Here is a 24,136-nt window from a genome sequence, read left to right as displayed (position 1 = left end):
GCGCTGGTCTTCGTGTCTCTTGTTGTATCTGTCCTTGTCTTACGCTGCGCAAAAATTCAGCATGAATTCTGAGTACCAACTAGCCCGCCTAACGGTGTTATTACAGTTTACCCCTGAACAGGTTGTCCATCTCCTTCTGGAAAATGGCAGGAACTGAGGCCACACCGTACGGTAGGCGCGTGTACTGGAAGAGTCCCAACGTTGTCGATATGGTGACATACTTCCGGGACGACTCCTGGAGCACCAGCTACTGGTATGCATCTCTGAGGTCGAGGTTGGTGAACTTCTGACCCCCGGACAGCGCCGACCAGAGATCTTCAATACGGGATAGCGGGTACTTCTCCACGGCAGCGACGGGGTTGATGGTGACCTTGAAGTCCCCGCAGATCTTTACACTGGCGTCTTGTTTGAGGAGTGGCACGATGGGAGCGGCCCACTCTGACGATTTGACGGGCACCAGGATCTCGTTTCGCTGCAGCCGTTGCAGCTCCTGGGTTACCCCGTCCTTGAGGGCGAGTGGCAGCGGGCGCGGCTTGAAAAATGGGGGCTTGGCTCCCTCTGGCACATGAATGCTCGCAGCCGTGCCGGTGAATGTGCCCACCCCGGGCTGGAACAGGGCCTTGAACTTGGTCAGGAGGCTCGGGACGTCTTCCACCGCACGCAATGCTTCCTGGTACTCCGGCAGCCGCACACCCAAAGCCTGGATCCAGTTCCGGCCCAGCAGCGTCGGTGACGACCCCTTGGTCAAGTACAGGGGCAACAGGGGCAGGGTGGCCTCCCTGTCGCCAAGGCGAACGCTGACCTGGGCTTGACCATTGACCTGGGCGAGCTGTCCGGAGTAGCTAGCTGCACAGCATGACGCCTCGACGGACACGCCAGGGAAGGTGCGCTTGAAGGCTTTCCCGGCCATGAACGACACACTGGCCCCCGTGTTGAGCTCCATGGAGATGGGGTGCCCGCAGACTTCGACGGTCAGCAGGTATGGTGGCACCGACGGCTGCACTGTGCCCGCGTGCCACATGTCGAAAATCTGCGGGTCTTCGGCCACGACGTGAAGCCTAGCCGCTGCCCCTGAAGCTGCTGCCGCACGCCCCCGCCGCCTACCCTTGCGCAGACTCCCTTGGCCGTGGGCTGGCATGGAACATGTGCTCGACGCCGGCTGCTGCTTCCATCCGTTCGCCGTCGTACCCCCTCGGAACGCCCGAGCAATGTGCCCAGTTCTTCCGCACGCAAAGCACTCCACTTCCGCGAGCTGGCACAGTGAGGGGGGGGGGGGGTGGTCACCACCGCACCTGCCATGCTGTGTCACCATCTTATTCACCGCCGCCTCCGCCGACGGTGAGCGGGCCGCATGTGCTATCTCGCCCGCGTCCTTGGCCGCAGCATCCATCGCCAGCGCTGCTTTCACGGCGTCGTCCAGCGAGGGGTCGGGAAGTTCCAGGAGTCGCGTCTGCATGGCGGGGTCGTTGATGCCGCAGACGCAACGGTCCCAGAACAGCGAGTCGAGCTGCTCCCCGAAGGCGCAGCCGCTCGCCAACCCTCGCAGCGCTGCGACGATCTGCCCGAGCGTCTCTCCGTTTTGGCGGCTCCGGTTGTTGAAGCGAAAACGCTCCATTAACGTCGACAGAGCCGGGCTGAAGTTTGAGCGCAGCGTGGCGAGCAGCTCACCCAGTGACTTGTCGTGCGGAGTGGCCAGCTTGAACAGGTGGCGGAGGAGAGCGAAGACGCGGGTCCCACAGCTGGCCAGGAAGATGTCGCGCCGTTTTGCCTCGGGTGTGTCGTTCGCCCGGAAAAACACGCCGACTTGTTCCTCGTAGACCGCCCAGGCGGACCCTTCACCCTCGAACGGCTCGAGCCTCCCGTACAGCGGCATGGCGGCTGGCTTGAAGGGGTGGTGTCTCGGCGTTCTCGGTGGCGGCGCTCTTGGTGGCTTCGGCTGCACCGCGGGCTTTTTCCCTCGTCACCAGTGTCACGATTTAGCCCCGTGTTCGTGAACCCGGGAGGGTAGGGGTCCCTCCAGCCGAGTGATGCCATGCAGCGTGCTGGTGGTGACGGTGCTGACCGCAAGCTGCTGTGCTCAGCGGTGTTTATTCGCCAGCCACACAGAATGTTGCCCACCGAGATTGGTGGGGCCACTGGACCGAGCGGCCAACGAATATTAGGGTTGGGGGGCGCCACACAGTTGTCACACTTTGCACTTCCATAAAGCGAGTTCACACCTTGATAACTAGCTAGCCTAATTCTCTTTAGCAAAATTAATTCTCTATTTGTACTGAACACGCCATCGTTGGGAAGGCAGATGCCTTGAGATAAATGTTAACAGGTTGCAGCATACTGATTACGTTCAGTTTGTCATGTGTAGTTTTTCACTTCACAATAAAGAAACCCTGCGGAAATGGCTGCGTACTATGGGTATGCCAAAGTTGACGCCAACGCCATCACAAGTACTTTCCCGAGACCACTTTGGGCCAAACATGTTTCTCCACACCCGTCCTCGACAGCTGCGTCAAGGTGCGGTTCCCTGCCGGTTCGAGCGCCCAGACCAATGCAACAACGTGCGCAAAGCGGCACGCTTTGACTGCCAGAACCAATGCATAATAATCACTTTGCCAAGTGAACTCAAAAAGATCGACAGACAATACTGAATTTCAAGACCACAAAGAAAAGCATCAATCAATAGACAAAAATTTAGTACGAATTTGCAACAAAATCACTGGTACTGCATATGGCCGTATGGTGTGAAATACACTAAAATTTTATTGCTGTCATTGTACTCACTTGCATTAGTGCAAAGTAATGCAGAAAACAGAGCACAAACTGAAAATTGGAAAGAATATATGGGAGCCAATCATTATACATAGGAATCATATACAAGGAGATGGAAAACGCAGAAAAAAGAAACAAAGGTGGAGTATTATGAACCAATGTTTTCAGATAATGGAAACGTTGCTTCAAAACAACACTTGTATTTTAATCGCATTGATAGTTGCATTGCTCTTTGCGATACTCACACATTAAATACACTGAATGCAAGGGCTTGGTATCTATAACCAGAAAGGTAAAGTGGTGTACATTTGATTGCAAGACCTTCATGTGTCGCGCACCTGCGGCCAAGATGCTGCAAACGAAGACACAGCAGTCGGCGACCACCCAGCAGCCACAAAAAAAGAACCCGTGAAGGAAGTGGCAGCAACAGAGGAACCAACGCCGTCTTGCAGTGCAGAACCAGCAAGCACTGAACAAGTGGCAGCACAATGTGCCATGGCAGGCATCGCCGCTACCAACCGAGACCACACATATGAAACTCTGGAGCACCCGGAGCAGCTATCGAAGAGGCTTTTGGAAGAACTCCAGCCAGCACGAAAAAAAGTCAAGGCACTGCAACAAAAAGTGACTCGCTGCAGCCGGAAGACACACACTAGAGGCTGTGATCGAAGAACTGAAGAGCAAGAACCTGATCTCTGAAGAAGCCGAGAGAAAACTTGAAGAGTTTGGGCATCTTCCGCAAGAAATTTTGGAGAGTTGGTGCAAAAATGCCACTGAACAGCCTCGTGGCAGGAGGTACAGTTTAGAGTTCAAGAAATTTGCATCAACTCTCCAGTATTATTCTCCGCGGGCCTATGACTACCTCAGCAACTTGTTTGCCATGCCAAGTGTTCAGTCAATCCGGCAGTGATTGAAAGTTGTGGATGGGTGGCCCGGTTCCACTGCAGAAGTGCTGGCCGACCTAAAGGAGCAACATAAGAATGACTTGCCCCATGAGCGGCTCTGCTCCATCATTCTGGGTGGAATGAGCATAAGGAAGGCATGCGACGTCGACACTTAAGTGGCCGCTTCATCGGCAACGTTGACCTGGGCCACAGCGAGGAGCCTGGGGACGCTGACATTCCCCTTGCCACAGAAGCACTTGTGTTTATGGTAAACGCCCTCGCAGCACCCTGGAAGATGCCCTTTGGCTACTTCTTGAATGCTGGACTGTCAGGGGAGGTACTTAAAAATCTTGTGCTTGAAGCCATCCAGTGCGTACATGACTGCGGACTGACAGTAGTAGCCATTGTGTGTGATTGCCTCAGGGCAAATGTCATGATGGCCAAACGTCTGGGCTGTCACATCCACGTGCATGGCTACGAAGAACTCAAGACGAGCTTCGCGAGCCCACTCAACGACCAGGAGGTCATCTACATGATCCTTAACGCATGCCACGGCATCAAGTTGCTAAGAAACCTTCTGGGGGATAAAGGCGTCCTCATAAGCAGCACCTACGGGGTATGTAGTGGTATAAACATTTATTGAAACCACATGAGGGAAGGGAGTGGGGGAAAATGATATAGCGTGATGCTCCTCAGGTCAGGTGGCGTTCCTAGTCTGGTACCAAGTCACCAGGCCCCCGTTGTCTTCCGGGTCAGTCCTGGCTAACAAAAAAAAAATTGAGCAGGAACGTCAGGAACATAACATCTCTTGCACATAGTGAAGGTACTTTAAAGAAGGATCTTAAAGGTGACAAGGATGAAACATGGCACTGAAAGAGTTGGAGTGCACACACATAGAAATAAAAAAACCGTATAGCATCAATTTGCACTTCTGCCATGTTGTCGGCTCTAGAATGCATCAATAAGCCTGCCAGCACTTAGAACCGAAACATTCACTAGCCAAGGCATAGAGAGTAGCTGAAAGCCCTCCAAGTCATCGTAGAAGCTCAACTGAGAGATGCATTGCCCCAAATGCTGGAGCTTGCCTGACTCATCCCTGTGTCGTAAGAGGCGAGTCGCACCAGGCCGAGAGTCCAATGATTCGGCACTGCCCCCGCAAGCAGTTGCTGCTTATGTCAACAGGTTAACGAGACTCGCCAGTGCGCAAGTGTATGTCTGCACACATTCTGCGAACTCGCTCGTGGAGCAATGAAAGTTGCATCACAAAATGGTGAATGTGGTATAAAAAATTAACCTAAGTGCAAAAAAAAATAACAAAAAAAGTCGTATCGGGGATTTGAACTTGTAAATTGCAAAATGCACCTAATGCTCCAGACAACTCGGCACCCACTTTTCAGTGGGTTGAAATTCGACATTCCGGGCCAGATCCCGGCCTCCCTTCTGCTCTATGCCTTCCTGAAAGTGTACAAAATCGATTTGAATGCCCTCCATAGGTGCTAACGCGTACCTTTACGGGTGTGCGGGGTAGGGAGTTCGAATCCCGGCAGGCGACTTTTTTTTTCTTTTTTTCTTCCCTTTTGCCTGGTGTAGTTCGGCTGCGGGGGGCCCTACCTGTTCGATAAGTTTTTTCCACTGCCAGTGTGTGCGCTTTGCCACAAGCTATTGGCTCATTCATTGCTGAGCCTTTTTGGAGCGCTACATTGCCAGTTCTTGGTTATTTTTGTTGTCTGCGTTGTTGTTGGTTGTATTGTTTTTGTGTTGTGATTGTGTGCATCAGTAGGGCGGGGTAGACATGGCCACGGGTGAGTGCCTAGTGGATAACCTCCCCCCCCCCCCCCCCGAGGACTTGCAGTGTACCCAGTGTAATTTCGTTCTTCTGTCCGCTCTCCTCAAAATCTATAGCTCCACGCACTGTTTAGATCCAAGCTGGAGGTGTACTAAGTGTAGGCTGAGGCATGATAAGGGGCGAGTAATGGCGTCGCATTACAGCCGATGCCAGACCCCGCCCGACCAAGCCCATGCTTACTTTCCGGGAAGATCGCTGTCAGCTTCTTCTTGTGGTTGGGCAGAGCCAGGCTATGGAGCCATCATCGTTAGCTACCCTCCTGAGAAGAAGTGTTCCCTGTGTGGTTGGGAGGTGCCGTCAATGCTGGCACCGACGAGCCATTACAGGGACACTCATGACAAGGTAGTGTTCTGGAGCTGTTTGAGTTGTAAACAATTTGAATACAGTACAATAAGCTCTGTTTCGTCGCACTTTACAAGATGTTCGAGGAGAGCGGCAAAAGCCGCTTCTGCAGACGGAGAGCCATGCTCCGATCCTGGGCCGCCTACACCCAGGGTTAGGGATGGGAACTCGGGCTCGAAACCTTGCGTCGCAGTGGCACCCTCCTGTTGTCGCCAATGCCTCTCCAGACCTTTCTACTGGTACTCTGGCTGCAGGTTGGGAGGAGGCTGAACTAGAGGAGCTGGCGTGCCTGCGGCTGAGGGTAGGTCCGCGGGTGCCCGTGAAGGACCTGCAGCCTCATTTCCCCACCCGAACTGTCCAGGCCATTCAACACGCGCTGAGAAGCGTGACCTACCGCCGCGTCCTCAAGAATGTGCAGGGTAGGGTCTCTCGGGACTCTTCGCAGAGGTCCACCCCGGCCGGTCATCTTTCAGGCCAGCGTGCGCAGAAGGTGGCAACACCTCCCCACTCTGGGGGCGTTCCTTCCGCCCCACCAGACGCTCCCGTCCCCTCCACTGGCCGTCCGGCTCCCTCCTCCAGCAGCCCAGTGGACGCCGTCGCGACACGCCACGGAACATGCCCGAAGGTGGTCAGACCTGTCGCGCCTTGGGCTTCAGGGCCAAATGAGGGCTCTAGACTCAACAACAGGGGCCCGGCTTGGCGGCGCCTATAGACACGGGGCCTTTTAAGTTCTTCCGACGAGAATGGGGAGGACGTTGAGGAGGGTGTGCCGGGGCCATCGCGCCCGCATGAGGGAGGTGAGCGCCCCACAGGAGTCCGCTCGGGATGGTCCTCACTCGTCTCCCGAGGACCCCCTTGCGGCAGGACAAGGTACGGGAGGAGGCTCACCGCCACTGGGGCCACCTGCGGTCGGCGCGACCATCCCCCTCGCCACCGGGGTCCCTGAAACAGGGGTGGATATTGTCACTGCAGAGACTGCAAGGGCGATACAACCCAGTGGCGCTGGTGGTGCGGTGCGGAGTCTGCTCAAAGAGGGTCGCGCCGCCTGCATGCTGGGGACCCTGTAACCACTGCGAGAGTCCGACATGGAAACGGAGCCGGCGCCGGAGTCCGCCAGCACTCCACGAAGGGGTGAGTTTTCGGCAATTCTGGCGGCAACCCTACCTTCACTGCCCGCGATGGGCTCAATAGTTCCCGGGCCGGCGGTCGATGTGGCCAGTGCTTATCTGCGTTGGACAGAGGAACAGCTGCTAGCTGCTCCTGGCCAGGGCAGAGCTGCAGGTAACGGGAAACGTCCAAAACGTCAATGCAGCTCTGGAGCTTCTTTTCCATACCCGTAGCTATGCCTCGATTAAGGGCATGAGACATACAGATAGGTACCGAAGGGTGCTGGCCCGGGAGGGTGAGCGGGTCCAGGCGGATACAGGCTCTTCGGGGAGCTCTTGGTGACGTAGAGGCTCTTCGCCCCACGTCGATGGCACTACTACTACACAAAGCCCCTTGGACTCAGTCCCCCGAGGTGCCTGGTATCAAGGCCACACTGGAATCAAGGGCACTTAGACCCAGTCCCCGAGGTGCCTGATATCAAGGCCACACAGGATAAGTACAAGTTGAATGTTCCCGGCCTGGCATACAATTTGGGTACCCTGCCGCTGCAAATGCAAGAACTGCAACATATATATATAGGCACTTTGGGGTGAGGTTAAAGGGCCAGGGGAAGCCTAGGCAGGATGCGGAGCGCGTGGTAAAGGCCCCGGGGAAGTCTTCCCGCTCTTTCAAGCGCCACCTGTACAAGGAGCACCAGCGGCTCTATTCAGTAGGGCCAAAGGAGCTCCTGGAAGAACTTTTGGCGGGGTCCGGCAGTTTGGGGCCGATATCTCTGGAGAGCATCCACGAGGTGTTCGACCCCATCCTGAGGGACCCTTCCTCTATGGTGCGGTGTGTTGGTGTGCGGGAGGGCTCCCTAAGGGAGGATGCTCCTCTGATTGGTGAGGGGGAGGTTATGCTGGTTCTACAGTGTCTACAGACACAGATGGCACTGGGTCCTGACGGCCTCACTGTGCGGAAGCAGCAGAAGATTCCGGCAGACGTATTGGTCCATGTGTTTAACAACTGGCCTACCTTTAACAACTGGCCTACCATGCGTTTAACAACTGGCCTACTATGTGTTTAACTTTGCCTCCCTACCAGACGAGCTCCCCAGCTCCCGCACGGTTTTTATTCCGAAACGCGCCAAAGCAGCATCGGCGCCCGAGCTCCGGCCTATGACAATATCCACTATCCTTATCCGTATTTATTCTGATGAAGCTGAACACTTTGGTTTAGTGGCTGCATCACGCATAAGGCAATGCCCATAGCATCGGCAAGGACAACTACAGGTGGTCATTCTCACTACCGTAACTAATTCTGAAGAAGAGTTTTTCTACCGTTTGTAGCTCCATTTTCTTCTGGTGAAGTTTTAAAGCACACTGCGTCTCCTTTTTGTAGTTGCCCCTCATCTAGTGCAACTCTTTAAAATTTCACCATGTACCAACTCTCCCAAACCATTACTCTGCTGAGCTTTCTTGTGGTGTATCATACTTTCTTGTGCATGGTTACTTGTGATTGTACCTAAAGCTTTCACTACGTGATTTCGTTGTTAACTAAAGGTTTGGTTCATACATTTAGTCACGTATCGCCCCTGCAGGCAGAAAGAGGAAACATGGGAGGCGTTCGTGACTTAGACAAGACAATTCTATAACACAGAGAAAAGCTCCCAAGCACACAGACACCTCAAAACAACACAAACCCGAACTAATAGCAGAACCACATTGCTAGATTGACCAGCAGCCGATTCGAGTACCGTCATCTCCGTCACCATTGCACTCGTCTTGCAGTCGTCTTCATTGCACTTTCTTTTTCCCGCAACCAGTCGGCATTGACCGTTTCTGCGCCGTTTAAACAGACTAAACACAGTTGGTGCTAGTTTCTCTTTTTGTGTTACCGACGTAAAGGCACGATCCCACTGCGATTCACCTTGCCATGCGACGTTGCAAAGCGATGAGCCGGCCGTCGCTTTTCGATGGCAGAGATCACTCGAACCGATTTCCTCGTCGCGCGACGGCCATTGCAGCCCATAGGAGCCGGGTTCAACGTGACGTCCAGGAAGCTCTGCAGGATTGTTTACATCTGCTTTCTTTTATGGCGGGAAACACAGCAGCCTACGCTTGATCAGCATGACTACCGAAGCTCCCATCGGTTTTTCAGTGGAAGTGCTGATCTAAGTGGTGAAAGGGTACCCCTTTTTAACTAACAAGCACCCAGACTTCAAGAACCGGCAGAAGAAGGCTGTGGCGTGGCACCAAATGGGCATTTTGTTTCCCCTGCCAGGTACGTGCAAGCATTCTACCCGGGCATGTTCGGCGCCCTCAATCTGTCGCTATCAGCTCAGTTTTTACAAAAAAACACAGGTTCAGCTGATGTGCAAGAATTGAAGTTGCCCACATCTTCCCTGTTTTAGACTAAGAGGATTTTAGTGCACACGCGAAGTAGCTCTCACAGCTACATAGTGGTATTGCCAGGTTGGAGGACTGGAGTTACAGGTACAGTCTGTTCCAAGCATGGTAGAACCAGTGAAGCTAATATATTCTGCAGACATTTCTTACATTGCTGTTGTGCATGTCCGCAAACGTAATAAAACTTAACCAGAGTTTGTAATCAATAATGAAAAAAATACAGATTTCGCACGCAGCTTGCACCGCTGTTCCCAGTCAAAAATTATTACATTAGTATTGGTATTGAGTTGCAAATTGAGAAGTGGCTCGATGGCTGTCATGCAAAGGAAGGTTCAAGGATAGAAATTATATACATATCAAAAGTCTTCTATTTTACATGTGCAGGTTCTTCATGGATGCACGTCTGTCCCCACAAGAGCCCGCTCAACAGTAAGCTCACTTTTCACTTTATAGTTGTTAATTTTCACATAGGAATAAGTGTGCTCTCCAAAGAAAGGAATTTCCTGCACAACCAGTATCTCAATTGGATTTACAGATGACCACAGAAGCGGCGCAGGACAGCTGCAAGGTATGCACATGTTCATTAAAGTAGCATTAAAAGTTTTACACAAGCCTCAAGTCTTTAAAAAGTGATGGAATTAGAAATTAGTAAATTTAAAAAGACATGTTTTGCTTTCACATCTTCCAGCTGAAAGAAGCAGGAAACTAGAAGCGCGTCCTTCCATAGCATTTTCTGTCTTATTTTTATGTGAACTGTGGAAGGGGCCATAATGGCAAAACTTTTCGTGGCCGAACTGTCAACAGGGAGCAACAGCCGACTAGGAAATGAGGAAGTGCATGGCTAATGGGAGCTGACACGCCTTTCTAAATAAATAAATCTTTGGTCGTGATGGCCCTGTTTTGAGCAATGTGACGGCCTCCATTTTAAAAATTTCAATTATCGAACACTTGTGCATTTGTTGAACCTATGCTTTTTCATTGAATTACTGTGATATCCTAACCGTTTAGTGTTTTTTTACCCATCTGGAAACCCTGCTGGAGTAAGGACAGCTTACGGTCATTTCCCCTTGTAAGCAATGCTTGTTTCTTGGCAAATTACTTTTGCAGCTGTGGAGACGAGCAGGCCTTGCTCGAGCTGCTGTGGAGCACCTTGGTGCTTTGAGGTCTTTCAGGGCAGCCCAAAACAAAGATGAAATATGCTACTTCTGCATGCGCCTCAATGCATGGCTGAGAACCCTGCCACGAGATGTGGCTGAGGACCTGATCAACAGCATTGAAAACGCAGTACATGAGAGCCATGCGTGACAGTGAGCGGAAGGATGGCAAGTTGGGCCTGAGCATTCCAAAAAACACAGCGCGAAGGAGACAGGAGCAAAAAGGAGGGGCGACGGCACTAAAAAAATGCCTTCAAGACGAAGAGGTAAAATTTGCGTACCCTTAATTTTGCCTGCTTTTCTAGGCCCTCTGGACAGTTACTGCTGCCCCAGTCGAAGAGCGCTTTGAATATCCGTTGGCAGCATTCCTTGCGTGGTGCGACCTGCTGGGAGAAAAAGGAAGAGGGCCTCCTCAACTTTAAAAAGTGCTTCCTCAAGTACTACGCCAAGCGCCCCCCAGTTTGGGAAGCCCGTTTCTGAAAAGAAGCTGGAATCAACACGAATATGTGGCTCAAGGCACTACATAGGGTCATCAAATATTGCTACCTGGAAGGAGAGAGAAACAAAAGAGTTGACAAATTAATGTAAGTCTTATTGAAGTTGACCAGAAACAAAATTTCTGATCCCGTGATTAAGCTGGTAAAAATGCCGAGAGTGAATTCAACCAGGAAACACGAGCAAGGCATAAAGCAAGTACCAAGATTCCACAGGATTACATCAAACAAGCCGGCATCAGTCGATGGACCGTCAAGTCACAGTCTTCTCCGACAATGTACGTGGTGACAGAGCAAAAGAAAGGAACTTGCCAAACCTGCAAGGTGTGCATCCGCAACAAATCTTGTTGCTGCCCCAACAACCAGCTCAGAAGACATATGTGCAAGCATATCCACAGTCTTTACAAGCCGGCATCAGTCGATGGACCGTCAAGTCACAGTCTTCTCCGACAATGTACGTGGTGACAGAGCAAAAGAAAAGAACTTGCCAAACCTGCACGGTGTGCATCCGCAACAAATCTTGTTGCTGCCCCAACAACGAGCTCAGAAGACATATGTGCAAGCATATCCACAGTCTTTTGCAACCCTGCAGACAAGGCAACCTCCTCAACTTTAAAGAGTGCTTCCTCAAGTACTACGCCAAGTGCCCCCCAGTTTGGGAAGCCCGTTTCTGAAAAGAAGCTGGAATCAACACGAATATGTGGCTCAAGGCACTACATAGGGTCATCAAATATTGCTACCTGGAAGGAGAGAGAAACAAAAGAGTTGACAAATTAATGTAAGTCTTATTGAAGTTGACCAGAAACAAAATTTCTGATCCCGTGATTAAGCTGGTAAAAATGCCGAGAGTGAATTCAACCAGGAAACACGAGCAAGGCATAAAGCAAGTACCAAGATTCCACAGGATTACATCAAACAAGCCGGCATCAGTCGATGGACTGTCAAGTCACAGTCTTCTCCGACAATGTACGTGGTGACAGAGCAAAAGAAAGGAACTTGCCAAACCTGCAAGGTGTGCATCCGCAACAAATCTTGTTGCTGCCCCAACAACCAGCTCAGAAGACATATGTGCAAGCATATCCACAGTCTTTACAAGCCGGCATCAGTCGATGGACCGTCAAGTCACAGTCTTCTCCGACAATGTACGTGGTGACAGAGCAAAAGAAAGGAACTTGCCAAACCTGCAAGGTGTGCATCCGCAAAAAATCTTGTTGCTGCCCCAACAACGAGCTCAGAAGACATACGTGCAAGCATATCCACAGTCTTTTGCAACCCTGCAGACAAGGCAACCTCCTCAACTTTAAAGAGTGCTTCCTCAAGTACTACGCCAAGCGCCCCCCAGTTTGGGAAGCCCGTTTCTGAAAAGAAGCTGGAATCAACACGAATATGTGGCTCAAGGCACTACATCGGGTCATCAAATATTGCTACCTGGAAGGAGAGAGAAACAAAAGAGTTGACAAATTAATGTAAGTCTTATTGAAGTTGACCAGAAACAAAATTTCTGATCCCGTGATTAAGCTGGTAAAAATGCCGAGAGTGAATTCAACCAGGAAACACGAGCAAGGCATAAAGCAAGTACCAAGATTCCACAGGATTACATCAAACAAGCCGGCACCAGTCGATGGACTGTCAAGTCACAGTCTTCTCCGACAATGTACGTGGTGACAGAGCAAAAGAAAGGAACTTGCCAAACCTGCAAGGTGTGCATCCGCAACAAATCTTGTTGCTGCCCCAACAACCAGCTCAGAAGACATATGTGCAAGCATATCCACAGTCTTTACAAGCCGGCATCAGTCGATGGACCGTCAAGTCACAGTCTTCTCCGACAATGTACGTGGTGACAGAGCAAAAGAAAAGAACTTGCCAAACCTGCACGGTGTGCATCCGCAACAAATCTTGTTGCTGCCCCAACAACGAGCTCAGAAGACATATGTGCAAGCATATCCACAGTCTTTTGCAACCCTGCAGACAAGGCAACCTCCTCAACTTTAAAGAGTGCTTCCTCAAGTACTACGCCAAGTGCCCCCCAGTTTGGGAAGCCCGTTTCTGAAAAGAAGCTGGAATCAACACGAATATGTGGCTCAAGGCACTACATAGGGTCATCAAATATTGCTACCTGGAAGGAGAGAGAAACAAAAGAGTTGACAAATTAATGTAAGTCTTATTGAAGTTGACCAGAAACAAAATTTCTCATCCCGTGATTAAGCTGGTAAAAATTCCGAGAGTGAATTCAACCAGGAAACACGAGCAAGGCATAAAGCAAGTACCAAGATTCCACAGGATTACATCAAACAAGCCGGCATCAGTCGATGGACTGTCAAGTCACAGTCTTCTCCGACAATGTACGTGGTGACAGAGCAAAAGAAAGGAACTTGCCAAACCTGCAAGGTGTGCATCCGCAACAAATCTTGTTGCTGCCCCAACAACGAGCTCAGAAGACATACGTGCAAGCATATCCACAGTCTTTTGCAACCCTGCAGACAAGGCAAAAATGATGACACTGCAGATGCACAGCCTCACATCCAGGTATGCTCATAGTAGTGACTGGCAGAACCAGCCAGACATTATCTACAAAAAGAATTCAAGAAACTTTTAACACATAATTTTACAAATCGCTAGGGGACTAAGAATAGTTATAAGATCTTGCAAGAGTAATTCACTGAAGCTTTTGAAGCCAGTCGACCTGTTATAGCTCCAGGCTAACGCACTGTTTCTATTCCACCCAGTTTTGTAAATGCTGGCACTACAATGCCGCAATTTTAGCTTATGAAGAATTGCAGTGAAACTGTTTTGAAGTTACAAATACTTCAATTGCAATACCATAATAGCAAACTGTTTTTTGTCATGTTTTTGAAATATGCCCGACATTTTGCATCAGTTGGTCTTTATGCTTGCAAGTCAATATCATTGCGCAAGATACAGTTGGAGAGCTCTTGTATCATTCATGAAGTATCCCAGTGTAACAGTGCCAGGTGTGATACAGATGCGATACAGGAAAGTATTGTGTCATACATAGAAAGGCTATCCGCGGTGGACTATCCCACATCTATGTGAGCTAGTGGGAATGCTTTTGGATGAGCAGCATGTTGGAGCTGTGGAAAGGGAAAGCACATTGAAGACCACCCAGAAGACTGCCGTTATTCCATGCTTGCATGGCATTTCGCACCAGTTCATGAATGCGGGGCGTGCGTGTAGTTTTCGATGCAACTAATAAACTGGGTGCTATGTGCCCCAAGGTCAACTGTTGTGAGCCTAGGCCACCTGTCCGTGCAAAAGTGCATCGCATTCCGTTTCCTCCTTGTCAAAAGAACATTTATGAAATTCCCTTGACGTGTGCCCATGACTGCATTGGGCAAACGGGGCGGTGCCTCAATGACCGGTTGCTGGCGCATGAAGCAACAATGAAAAGAGGTACAGGAAGCAACTTGGTGCTACATTGCAAGACCCAATGCACCTTCAAAGCCTGTGTGCCAAAATTGGACCATACAAAAGTATTGAACAACTACAGCAAATAGTGGGAAAAGGAAATTTTTTAGGCGTATGTTATTAACGAGATGGGGGAGAAATGCGTTAGCAAGCCTTCCATTGACCTGTTTGCCTGTGAGATCGAATATCTTTACGACTAGAGAGTGCTGGTGCCATCCCGCTCTTACTCGCTTTTTTTCCCTGTTTTTTGTTTATTAGCGCAAGGCCAGCAACGGGCAAAGAGTGCCAAAACAATACTATTTATTAAGAGCAGTGGGATGGAATCAAACAGTCATAAAAATCAGCTGTAAAAGTGAAATGTAAAAGTGAAATTGAAAAGTGAAGTGGAAAAAAGGAAAGTAGCAGGGCTGGGCTAAGAATATGGACGATAGAGGACAGTTGTAGAAGCTTTGTCTCAGGGAGATACTTTAAAAACCATTTGACCGAGAACATTCACTCATCCGATGAAGTGTCTGTGTCATGTTATGACAAGAGCCCTACATGTAATTTGTATGTGAACCGCAGACAAGCCCTCGCCACACCTGCTACAAAGGGTATTGGCAATCCAGTGAGCAGGTGTGAGTGCGCGACATACGTGAGTGCGCGACATACGTGTGACCTATCCGCAGCCTAGCTAAGACGACTTCCACGTGTCTGTCTTGTCTGTCTTGTGTATTTTCTTAGACGTGGTTCTACAGTGTGTGGCTTGTGTTTGTATCCGATGTTTCCTGCCAAGATTTACAGATAGCCTTTCGTACCAATGGTTTGAGGTCAAGGTAGGGGACGTAGGGTACATCCACAGTGCTGCGGAGAGCGGCCACAGCAGCATTCTCATCAGCAATTCCGTTTCCCAGAATGCCGCTGTGACCCGGAACCAAGCGAACACTTTTAGTTCTAAGTTATAGGGAGATATTAAAGACCTAATTACTAATTATGCGATTGAGAACAGAGTTTTTTGTTTGTTTGTAGGATTGTAAGGCTCTAACTGCACTTAAAGAGTCTGTAAAGAATATGGAGTGTTGTGTTATGGTTTGCATGATGTACTGTACTGAAATTAAAATGCCATACGCTTCTGCCGATTATACTACTGTTTGTGTTTAACTGAGCTATGAAAATGGGGACAATGTGAAGCACATGAAACAGCAGAAGAAAACTTGGATGCACCAGTGTGAAAGGCGGTGTACAGGTATTTGTCTTTCAGTTGTAAAAAATGTTGCGTTATCTCTCTGGATGCATTTCACTTGTCAACAGACTTAAAAAATATGTCACAAGAGATTGCTGACCTGTCCCAAGGCGGGACTAAGTCAGCAACTGACGACTTCATGCTCTCTGCAAATGAAATTCCTAGTTCCTCTCCATGGGCTCTCACTGTCATGGAGAATGGAGCAAGTGAAGACGGATGCGCTGCGTGCAAATGAGTGGACGAAGTATTGTTAAGAATTAAATTACAAGGGTGATTTTTTATGGAGATCCCCTTAATGGCACAGTGTTCAGTATGCTGGTGTTCGAGGCTCCACTTATCCCACTCTGCACATAGGGTTTCGATGGGGCTCGTCCAAACAGCTCCGGATGCAAGCCATAGCCCCATGTGCAACACTGGGTCCAACATTTTCAATGCGGCTTTACAGGCGGACCAATGGATGACACACCCGTAGTCTAACTGTGAGCCAACAAGATTAGTGAAAATGTGGAGAATTTGTTTGTCTGCCCCGTAGGAGCAATGTGAGAGGACCTGCAGGATATTCACTGTTTTAAGGACATTTATGCTTAAAGGCCCAACCACATGCACGCGTAAAACCGACATACTCGCACGACGTAAACCGCCGTAAGCGGGTAAGAAATCCGTGCACTCAGGCGCATGCCTAATGCATTGCTATGCGCCTGTTATGCTCAAGTTAGAGCCAGCCAGGCATCGACGTAAACTTTCAAGCGCACGCTGTTGACGTCGACCTCTGGTGGTGATGACGTCTGGCCGTCCGGTCGCATATAATTGATAAACTAACCTCACTATAAAACTAAGTCATTTGAAAAATACTAATTGATAAATTTATTCACCGTCATATGACCTGCTGGTCACATGACCACAAGCCTCCTGGGGGAATCGCGGTGAAATCGAAACTTCTGGGATTCTGCGAGCGGCTGAGCAATGTCGGTCCCATTGTCGGAGATCGACAACAAGCTTTTCGTATCAGAAGTGTTTGTTAGGGCGCCTCTTTGACAAGCAAATTGCCCGCAACATAAAAACAGGCCCAAGAAGCGAGCCCTCTGGGGTGAAGTTGCTTCTGGGAGATCATCATGGAGGTATGTGCACATATTCTGTCTCCTGCTGTCGGCTATTGCTGTTGGTCGAAATAATTGTCATCTCCTTCATTCTCAGTGCCCACTGTCCAGACATGGTGGAAAACCCTTCGTGATAGATTCTGGAGTATACTGAAAAATTGAAGGGTAGAGGAGCAGAGCGGCAAAGGTGCCGAATATGACGGCGATGATGAGGAGGACGAAGTGAATGGCACGCAAAACTTGAAACGTTCGAGGTGGTGTCATTACCCCCAGCTGAAATTTCTGTGAGATTAGATGGAAGGACGGCCGTAAGTGATTAATATATTAGCGTTTTCACGACGTCATCATTCAATTTTTTTTGCGAAAAGGTTGCTAATCGTGCGAGTGCATACCTTGTGCATACGTATTCGGAAGTTCGTTTTCACTCTACGGAGTTTTGTTTTAGCTCACAAGAGCTTGTTTAGGGGCTAGTCGCTACAATTTTTATATAAATTTGGCTAATCTGTAGAAGTGGCAACTGGGCTAGTTGGTAATGCATGTGGGACATCTCGAAGGTAGCGCACTTGAACACGGACACTAGGGAAAGAAACCGACAAACCACAGCACTGATTCACAACTGATTTTTATTAGAACAGACACAGTTAAATACTTCAACCTAAACCCATGTGACCGTGTAAACATCATACATACGTCACATTCCAGCGTATCATTTCCAAAACATGACAGGCATGAAACACACTGTGTGGATGAAGGCGCGTGTTGTATTACGTTCCAGAGCGATTTAGGAGGGGACACCTACGCGCACGTGGCTCAGCACGTATCCAAGTGCACATGTGAGCCTGCGTTCCAGGAAACGGTGATATTATCTATGCACAGAATTAGTTGACACGTGAGACTATTGATGCATATAAGAAAAAAGGGGGTGTGGTGCTGTAGTGTGCTGACAGTGTGTTTGAGTTTTTAAATCACTCTGGAACGTAAATACAACACGTGCCTTCATCCACACAGTGTTTCATGCCTGTCATGTTTTGGAAATGATACGCTGAAATGTGACATACCTATGTAGGATGTCTGGTCACATGGGTTTAGGTTGAAGCATTTAACTGTGTCTGTTCTAATAAAAACCAGTTGTGAGTCAGCGGTGTGGTTTGTCGTTTTCTTTCCCTAGTGTCCGTGTTTAAGTGCGCTACCTTCAAGATGTCCCATCAGCTAATCTGCATATTTAGACTGAGTGGCTGGGACTACGAAGAAATCATGCAGTGGTCCGCGCGCGTTCCTGTCACTCTGTCTAATTGCACAGCATGTTAAAAAGTTTTAGGTAGCCACAAGCAGCAATTATACTAGAGCTGGTCAAAGCTTTCATAGTTGCGTGATCATCGGCATGTGCCAAGCTCGAAAAATGCCTGAGAAATGTTACGTACTAACAAGGTACATTACACAACCCAAGAGTGCATGCAATACAATGGCCTTAAACTAGCCACACCTCCGATTTTATTTTTAGTTTAACATAGGGCATGTTTGTTTCCTCTCACAAAAGCAAGAAGCCATCATGCGACAGTAATGTCAATCACAGTACGAAATGCATTAACAGCCTTAGGCATCTGCAAAGTGTGCTGGTTTATATTTTGGTACTGTAGCTGTAAACAGTTTCCATAAAGCTGGGTAAAAAAATCTACATGTCAGCGGCAAACCATGCAGTTGTTATATTCGAGCCCACAGCAAGCAAAAACGAGGAACCCTGGGAGGAACCAGTGGCTAGGGTGTGAGCAGCATGGCTTCTTAAGTATGCCGGGTCGTCAGAGCTGTCATTCGCCATGCCTTGTAGCAAAAAATGATTGCAACCTAGCCATAAGGGTTGCTTTCAAACACCATAACATGATTTTTATATACCTATAGTGTATAGTAACCGGACGGCGTTATTGCCAACAGCTTCACTTGGTATCCAGGATGGGTTCTCAATCATGATATCCAGAACTGTAGCGCATCACTCTAGATTTGTCCTCTAGTGATCATGGTGCAGCATGTGCATGAATGTGCATGCAGTGTAAACCCATAACGTTTTTCTAATTTGCGTCTTTCCAGCAATTATGTGGCCCAAGACCAGTTTGGAATTCAACACAATTTGACCACAAAACTTGGATACTAAGGCTTCCCCGATAACCTTCTTTTTTCTCTCATTTTAGAATCCTCTGAAAAACAAAACTTGTTCTTTAGGTGTGCTACACTTCATGTGCTTATTTATTTAGTACTTAACAAGCACAGATTCAGCTTAAAATTATTTACTTCATATACTTACACTGCAGTAAAAGCTCCTTAGTTTGAATTAATGAAACTTTCTAACTAATGAAACTGAAGAATAACAGCACAATGCCACTGGTACCGAGGCCTTGCGAACAGTTAAAGGGGCCGTGAACTGTACATGCGATTTATTCAGCTTGAATTTCATTTCCTTGAACAACCATTACGAGCATGAATCCACTATATTTTAGCAATTCATTGCTTCTAGCTTTGTCTAGACGTCTACGAAATAGTCGTTTTGAGGCGGGTCTCAAGAGGCCATGCTGGGACGGCTTGCATTGGATCCAGATACCTTAGGCACTAAACCTCAGGCACAAATTTTTCTTTTCCAAACACAGCACTTGTTTACCTAGATATACATATATACACGATCCGTTGGCACGCATGAGATTGCACTGTGTATACAAGGCACCAAAGAGTTTAGCGAAGGATTGCATTTAGATGAAAATTGCCCTGCCGTTTCTTTGAAGGACATCTGGGAACAGGGATACACCGCCAGAGAATGAAGAGACGGCAGAAAGCCTCCTCTTGGGCATTGTCGAGTATAGGGACATTGATGAAATGTCCCTCCGAAGTGCCCAACTTAGCGGTTCAGCTGCATCAAACTCGGACGCACTGCCAAGATTATCCATCACAACACTGTCTGCAGCGTCTGCCTCCTTCCAAGATCAGTACTGCCCATCTGCACAAAAAAGAGAAAGAGAATAGAGGAGGTAGTCTTGCAGCAGCTGGATAATGTGAACGAAGAGATCGCTGCGCACAAAAACAAGAAACGTGACCCTCTAGAGACCTGTATGCTTTCCTTAATTCCATTAATTGAAAAGGTCCCCCCAGAAAATATTGTCTGCAGCGCCTGCCTCCTTCCAAGATCAGTACTGCCCATCTGCACAAAAAAGAGAAAGAGAATAGAGGAGGTGGTCTTGCAGCAGCTGGATAATGTGAAAGAAGAGATCGCTACGCACAAAAACAAGAAACGTGACCCTCTAGAGACCTATATGCTTTCTTTAATTCCATTAATTCAAAAGGTCCCCTCAGAAAATATGATCATGCTAGGAATGAAAATTCTTCAGGCAATTGTGGAGTGCCAATAGTGTTCCTGCTTGTTACTGTATAACCTTTTACTCGTTTGTCTACCACTATCTTCCACCATTTCCTACTTGTAGGAACCCACGCTGGCAATCGACGCTTGGACACATGCGTGTGTTTACGTGCGAGCATTGAAGCAGCGCGACCGGCATATCTTGTTGATCGCGTGCCAGGAAAGAGCCTCGCGATTACCCTGCACAGAAGTATGCGCGGTGGCTTGGATAATTCTTGATAACCGGCGTGCACGCCAGCCCGGGGAGCTCTTTTTGTTTGCTTGCAGGGACAGCTGCTGACGACTGTGCCGGACACCAGCCCCGCGGAGCGAGACCCGCGGACAGGACCCTGCCACGCTTGGGCCTTCTGCAAGGACCCCCGGGTCTTAGGAGGCCACCTGTGGCACCGATCTGCTACCATCTGGGCTAAGCCGTGGGAGGCCCTGTGGAAGGCGGATGCCTTCACGCACAGTTCCTGTCGAGAGCACCGGCGACTGCAGCTGAGGGCAGCCAGCGTCGGCCGTGAACGCGCCGCCGCCGATACTTCGGGAAGGACTACCCGGTTTTGGAAGATCGCCACTGGCACCCGACTGCACCCGTCAAGCACCAATTGTTGTGAGCGGCGAATAAACCGCTATCTCAGCGCTTCTTTCCCTCAAACGGTCCCTCCGATACGCTTCGGCAAAAACCAAGCTACTTGCATACACGTCACTCGTTCGATCTATCATCGAATATGGCGTCATATGCTGGTTCCCACATACCAAGTGTGCAATAGCAAAGTTAGAGGGTGTGCAAAGAAGAGCAGCCAGATTCATCTATAACAAATACCGCCGTCGTGATTCACCAACTGAACTGTTAAGATTAGCTGGGCTCCCAACAATCAGCGACCGCGCAAGGTACCTTCGAATGAAATTCCTGTTTCTTCTCCAGAGCAATTCTCTAAAAATAGACAAAAACCGGTTCCTAACACGTTCCGATACACGGAATTTTAGAACAAAACACAATAAACAATTACTCGAATACAGATTTCACAACGACACCTTCAGGTATTCCTTTTTTCCGCAGGCCATCAGAGAATGGAATATGTTACCCCAAGAACTTGTTGATTGTACGTCCCGTGACTCTTTTCTGTCCGGATTGTCTAATTATTACTTTGTTACTACGTAATATTGTACGCTTGTTTTTCGCTTTTGAATTTGCTTCGCGAGAAAATGTCGCATTGTGTATGTCGCAGCATGGGCCTTATCGTTATGATTGCTTCAGTCAAGGCAAATGCCTCTTGCTACTCTTGTTGAAAAATGTCTGAATGTTCATGCACGTTTTTGATCTTTCACTACTGTACCCTTTCCTGCCAAAGCCTTTGTTAGGCTAGCAGTATGTTCAAAATAAATAAATAAATAAATAAAATGTTATTGAACCACTGCTTGCAGCAAGGCCAACCTCCTACACATTGCATGATGTTAGTGATTCAGTAGTTGTTTTACTTTTCCTGCTTGTTTAAAACTATCCTAGTAATTCAATATTTCATTATTCAGCTATTTATCTGTGCACTGTGAGCCTCATATTCCTGTGTCGTATAAATAAACGTAATGCAAACTGCTCAACTTGCACCCTGTCATCTAAGTTCTCTCTTCAATCATGAAAGCCATACAGATCAAGGTATTCATCTGAACATGCAGCTTACACATAAATCTACTGTAAAATGCCCCCCCACTCCTATGCAAGTGCCCACCCCAGCATTTTCTGGGAATTTCGCATTTCTGTACACGACTGAGCAAGCGCCCCCTTCCACTTCCCGCCATACCGAAAGCGTTTCTTGGGGCTTTTGGATGCCACAGTGCTCAAAGCCGATGCCAAATCCAATCCAAGTTGTTGCTGCTACGAGAGCGCATTACCAGCCATCACCGCCATTTCCTGGGAAGCGTTTGTCTTTGTTCGCTATGCATCCATACACGATAAAAAGAAAGCTCGAAGTAGTGGACTCGCACTGGAAAAATGGAAGAAACGTTCACGTCGCCTCTCGCGTGTTCAAGTTAGACCGTAAAAGGGTACATGAGTGGGATAAGAAGTTTTGCTGCAACAAAACTTTGGGAAATCAAAGGTTCGTCGCAAATTGAGGAGCAGTGAAGAAGCAGTCTTCAGTGAAGAACTCGATGACACCTTGTTTGAGTTCTTTGAGCGCGAAAGGAACTGTGGACATGTTGTGAGCAATCGACTGTTGTCCGAGGAAGCTCTCAACATTGCAAACAAGCTGCAGCTGGGGAACTTCAAGGCATCCAGGCAGTACCTGAAGAGATAGAAGCAACGGTTTGGAGTGTCCATGCAACAGGCAGCTAACGACAGGCAGTCAAAAATTGCCTGAAGATTGATGAAAAGTGTTGGTGAAAAGTAGTTTCACTGCATCTGCATGTGCATGTACACTAACTAGCTGTCATTGTATTCTGGATTGGTATCAAACCTTTTAAAGGAGGTACTAGCTTGGAGTCTCAAATTTCTGGCCAATTTTTTTAATAAAAAAAAATGAAAACCGTAACCATGAAAACGCTTAGTGCGGCAATGAAAATTATTTCCACTATGGTGGCGTCGACAGGGGCCGCATAGGTTTTGGCATTGCTACACCATCATGGCCCAACTCCCCATAAGCAGCTGCCACTCAGGCATGTAGAGTAAACCTACCTCCAGAAGGGTTTAGTGCCAATTTCTGTCGGTTGAGCTTGGTCAACCGCAGAAGTACAGCATTAACTCAGGTGTGCAGAGGCCTAAAATGCCAGCTAAAACCTACATGCTTGCATTTTAAGCCACTTAGGCAGACCAAGGTGTCTCAAAAAAAAATTTTTTTTCGCGCATAATGTTCATTTTAAGCGCTCTCCCCTCGACTGGTGTGTCTGTAAGAAGTTTATTCTTAGTGAATTATGAAGCGCACCAATCTCGTGCATACTCTTTAAGACTGGTTACTTATTTTTCATTAATATGAGCTTGCATTAATGTTTGATGCAGACACCATTGACATGCTACATACTAGCATCCATTTTTTGTGTGAATGAATTGCAACTCCCAGGGTTTTTCTTGTAACATCGTTCCCTGGTTGTTGTGCTTTATTAATTTCAAAGTGCCTCTTGTTTGCTTTCATCGAGCAGTGCGCACCACCATTGTACGAGTCTACTGCAGCCACGTTCAACGTGCATTCCCTTCTCCATCTTGCTGACAGCTTTCGTGACCTTGGACCGTTGTGGGCAAATTCCACTTTCACTTTTCAAAGTGAAAACAGTAAGCTCGTCACGTCCATAACAGCAGCCAATGAACTACCTCACCAGGTTGTTGAGCATGTGGTGATGGAGCAGTGTCTAGACAGCTGCTTAGCAGTCACAGGCATTCTTAGTGAAGAAGAGAAGGCGGTTTGCAAAGAGTCTTTGGACCATGCAGAGGTTTCAATTGAAAGTGCAGTTCAAGAGGGGGATGCTACATTGCTTTGGCACAACAAACATAACATTCTTACTGCCTCAGTAAGGGGTGCTTTGAATGAGCTTGGCTGTGACAAGGTTGAGTGCTATGACCAACTCATCATTAAGCATCAAGTCTATCACAGCACTCTGTACAAGCGACCCGCAAAAAGTGACCACCTTTGTGGAAACATCACAAAGATACTTCAGCATCAAAAAAATAGTGCTTGCATCACGCTGTGGATGCAACAAGTGCTTCTTGCTCTGCCACAAGGTTTTATTTTTGGACTCTATTTCCTCAACACACATGACCATGCTTTCTGTCCGGAAGCAATGTTCCAACGGTTCTGGAACCGAGTGATGTGATCAGGAGCTGCATTTATATTGAGTTCCATGAAGAGAAGAAAGCATTTTTATGCCTTATGTTATGCCCAGCACGATTGAACGAGATTGATAAAACTCATTCTGCAGCCATTCCCACTTGTATTTCAGCATTGTGATCGGAAACCTGACAGTCATGTAATAAGAAAGAACCATAACAATGGACCCTCATGGGGGTAAAGGCTTGTAACTTTGTAACCTCCATGCCAACAA

At 48.3% G+C, this 24,136-nt stretch overlaps 1 protein-coding gene across 1 annotated transcript in view; it reads right to left on the bottom strand.

Moving 5' to 3' along the window:
* Positions 1–247: 247 nt before the first annotated feature.
* LOC144146455 (uncharacterized) overlaps positions 248–24,136 on the bottom strand; it is an 89,851-nt gene continuing 65,962 nt past the window's right edge. The window contains exons 3-4 of the mRNA XM_077678408.1: positions 718–10,872; positions 248–438 (exon numbers count right to left, since the gene is read on the bottom strand). Coding sequence (XP_077534534.1) covers positions 248–438; positions 718–1,873 — 1,347 coding nt within the window. The 5' untranslated portion in view covers positions 1,874–10,872. The remainder of the gene's footprint in view (positions 439–717; positions 10,873–24,136) is intronic.

The sequence above is a fragment of the Haemaphysalis longicornis genome, unplaced genomic scaffold (assembly GCF_048455015.1).
Source record: "Haemaphysalis longicornis isolate Haplotype H1 unplaced genomic scaffold, Haemaphysalis longicornis Haplotype H1 scaffold_7, whole genome shotgun sequence".
In the NCBI taxonomy this organism is placed as follows: Eukaryota; Metazoa; Arthropoda; class Arachnida; order Ixodida; family Ixodidae; genus Haemaphysalis; species Haemaphysalis longicornis.
This window is presented reverse-complemented; position numbering and strand designations above follow the sequence as displayed.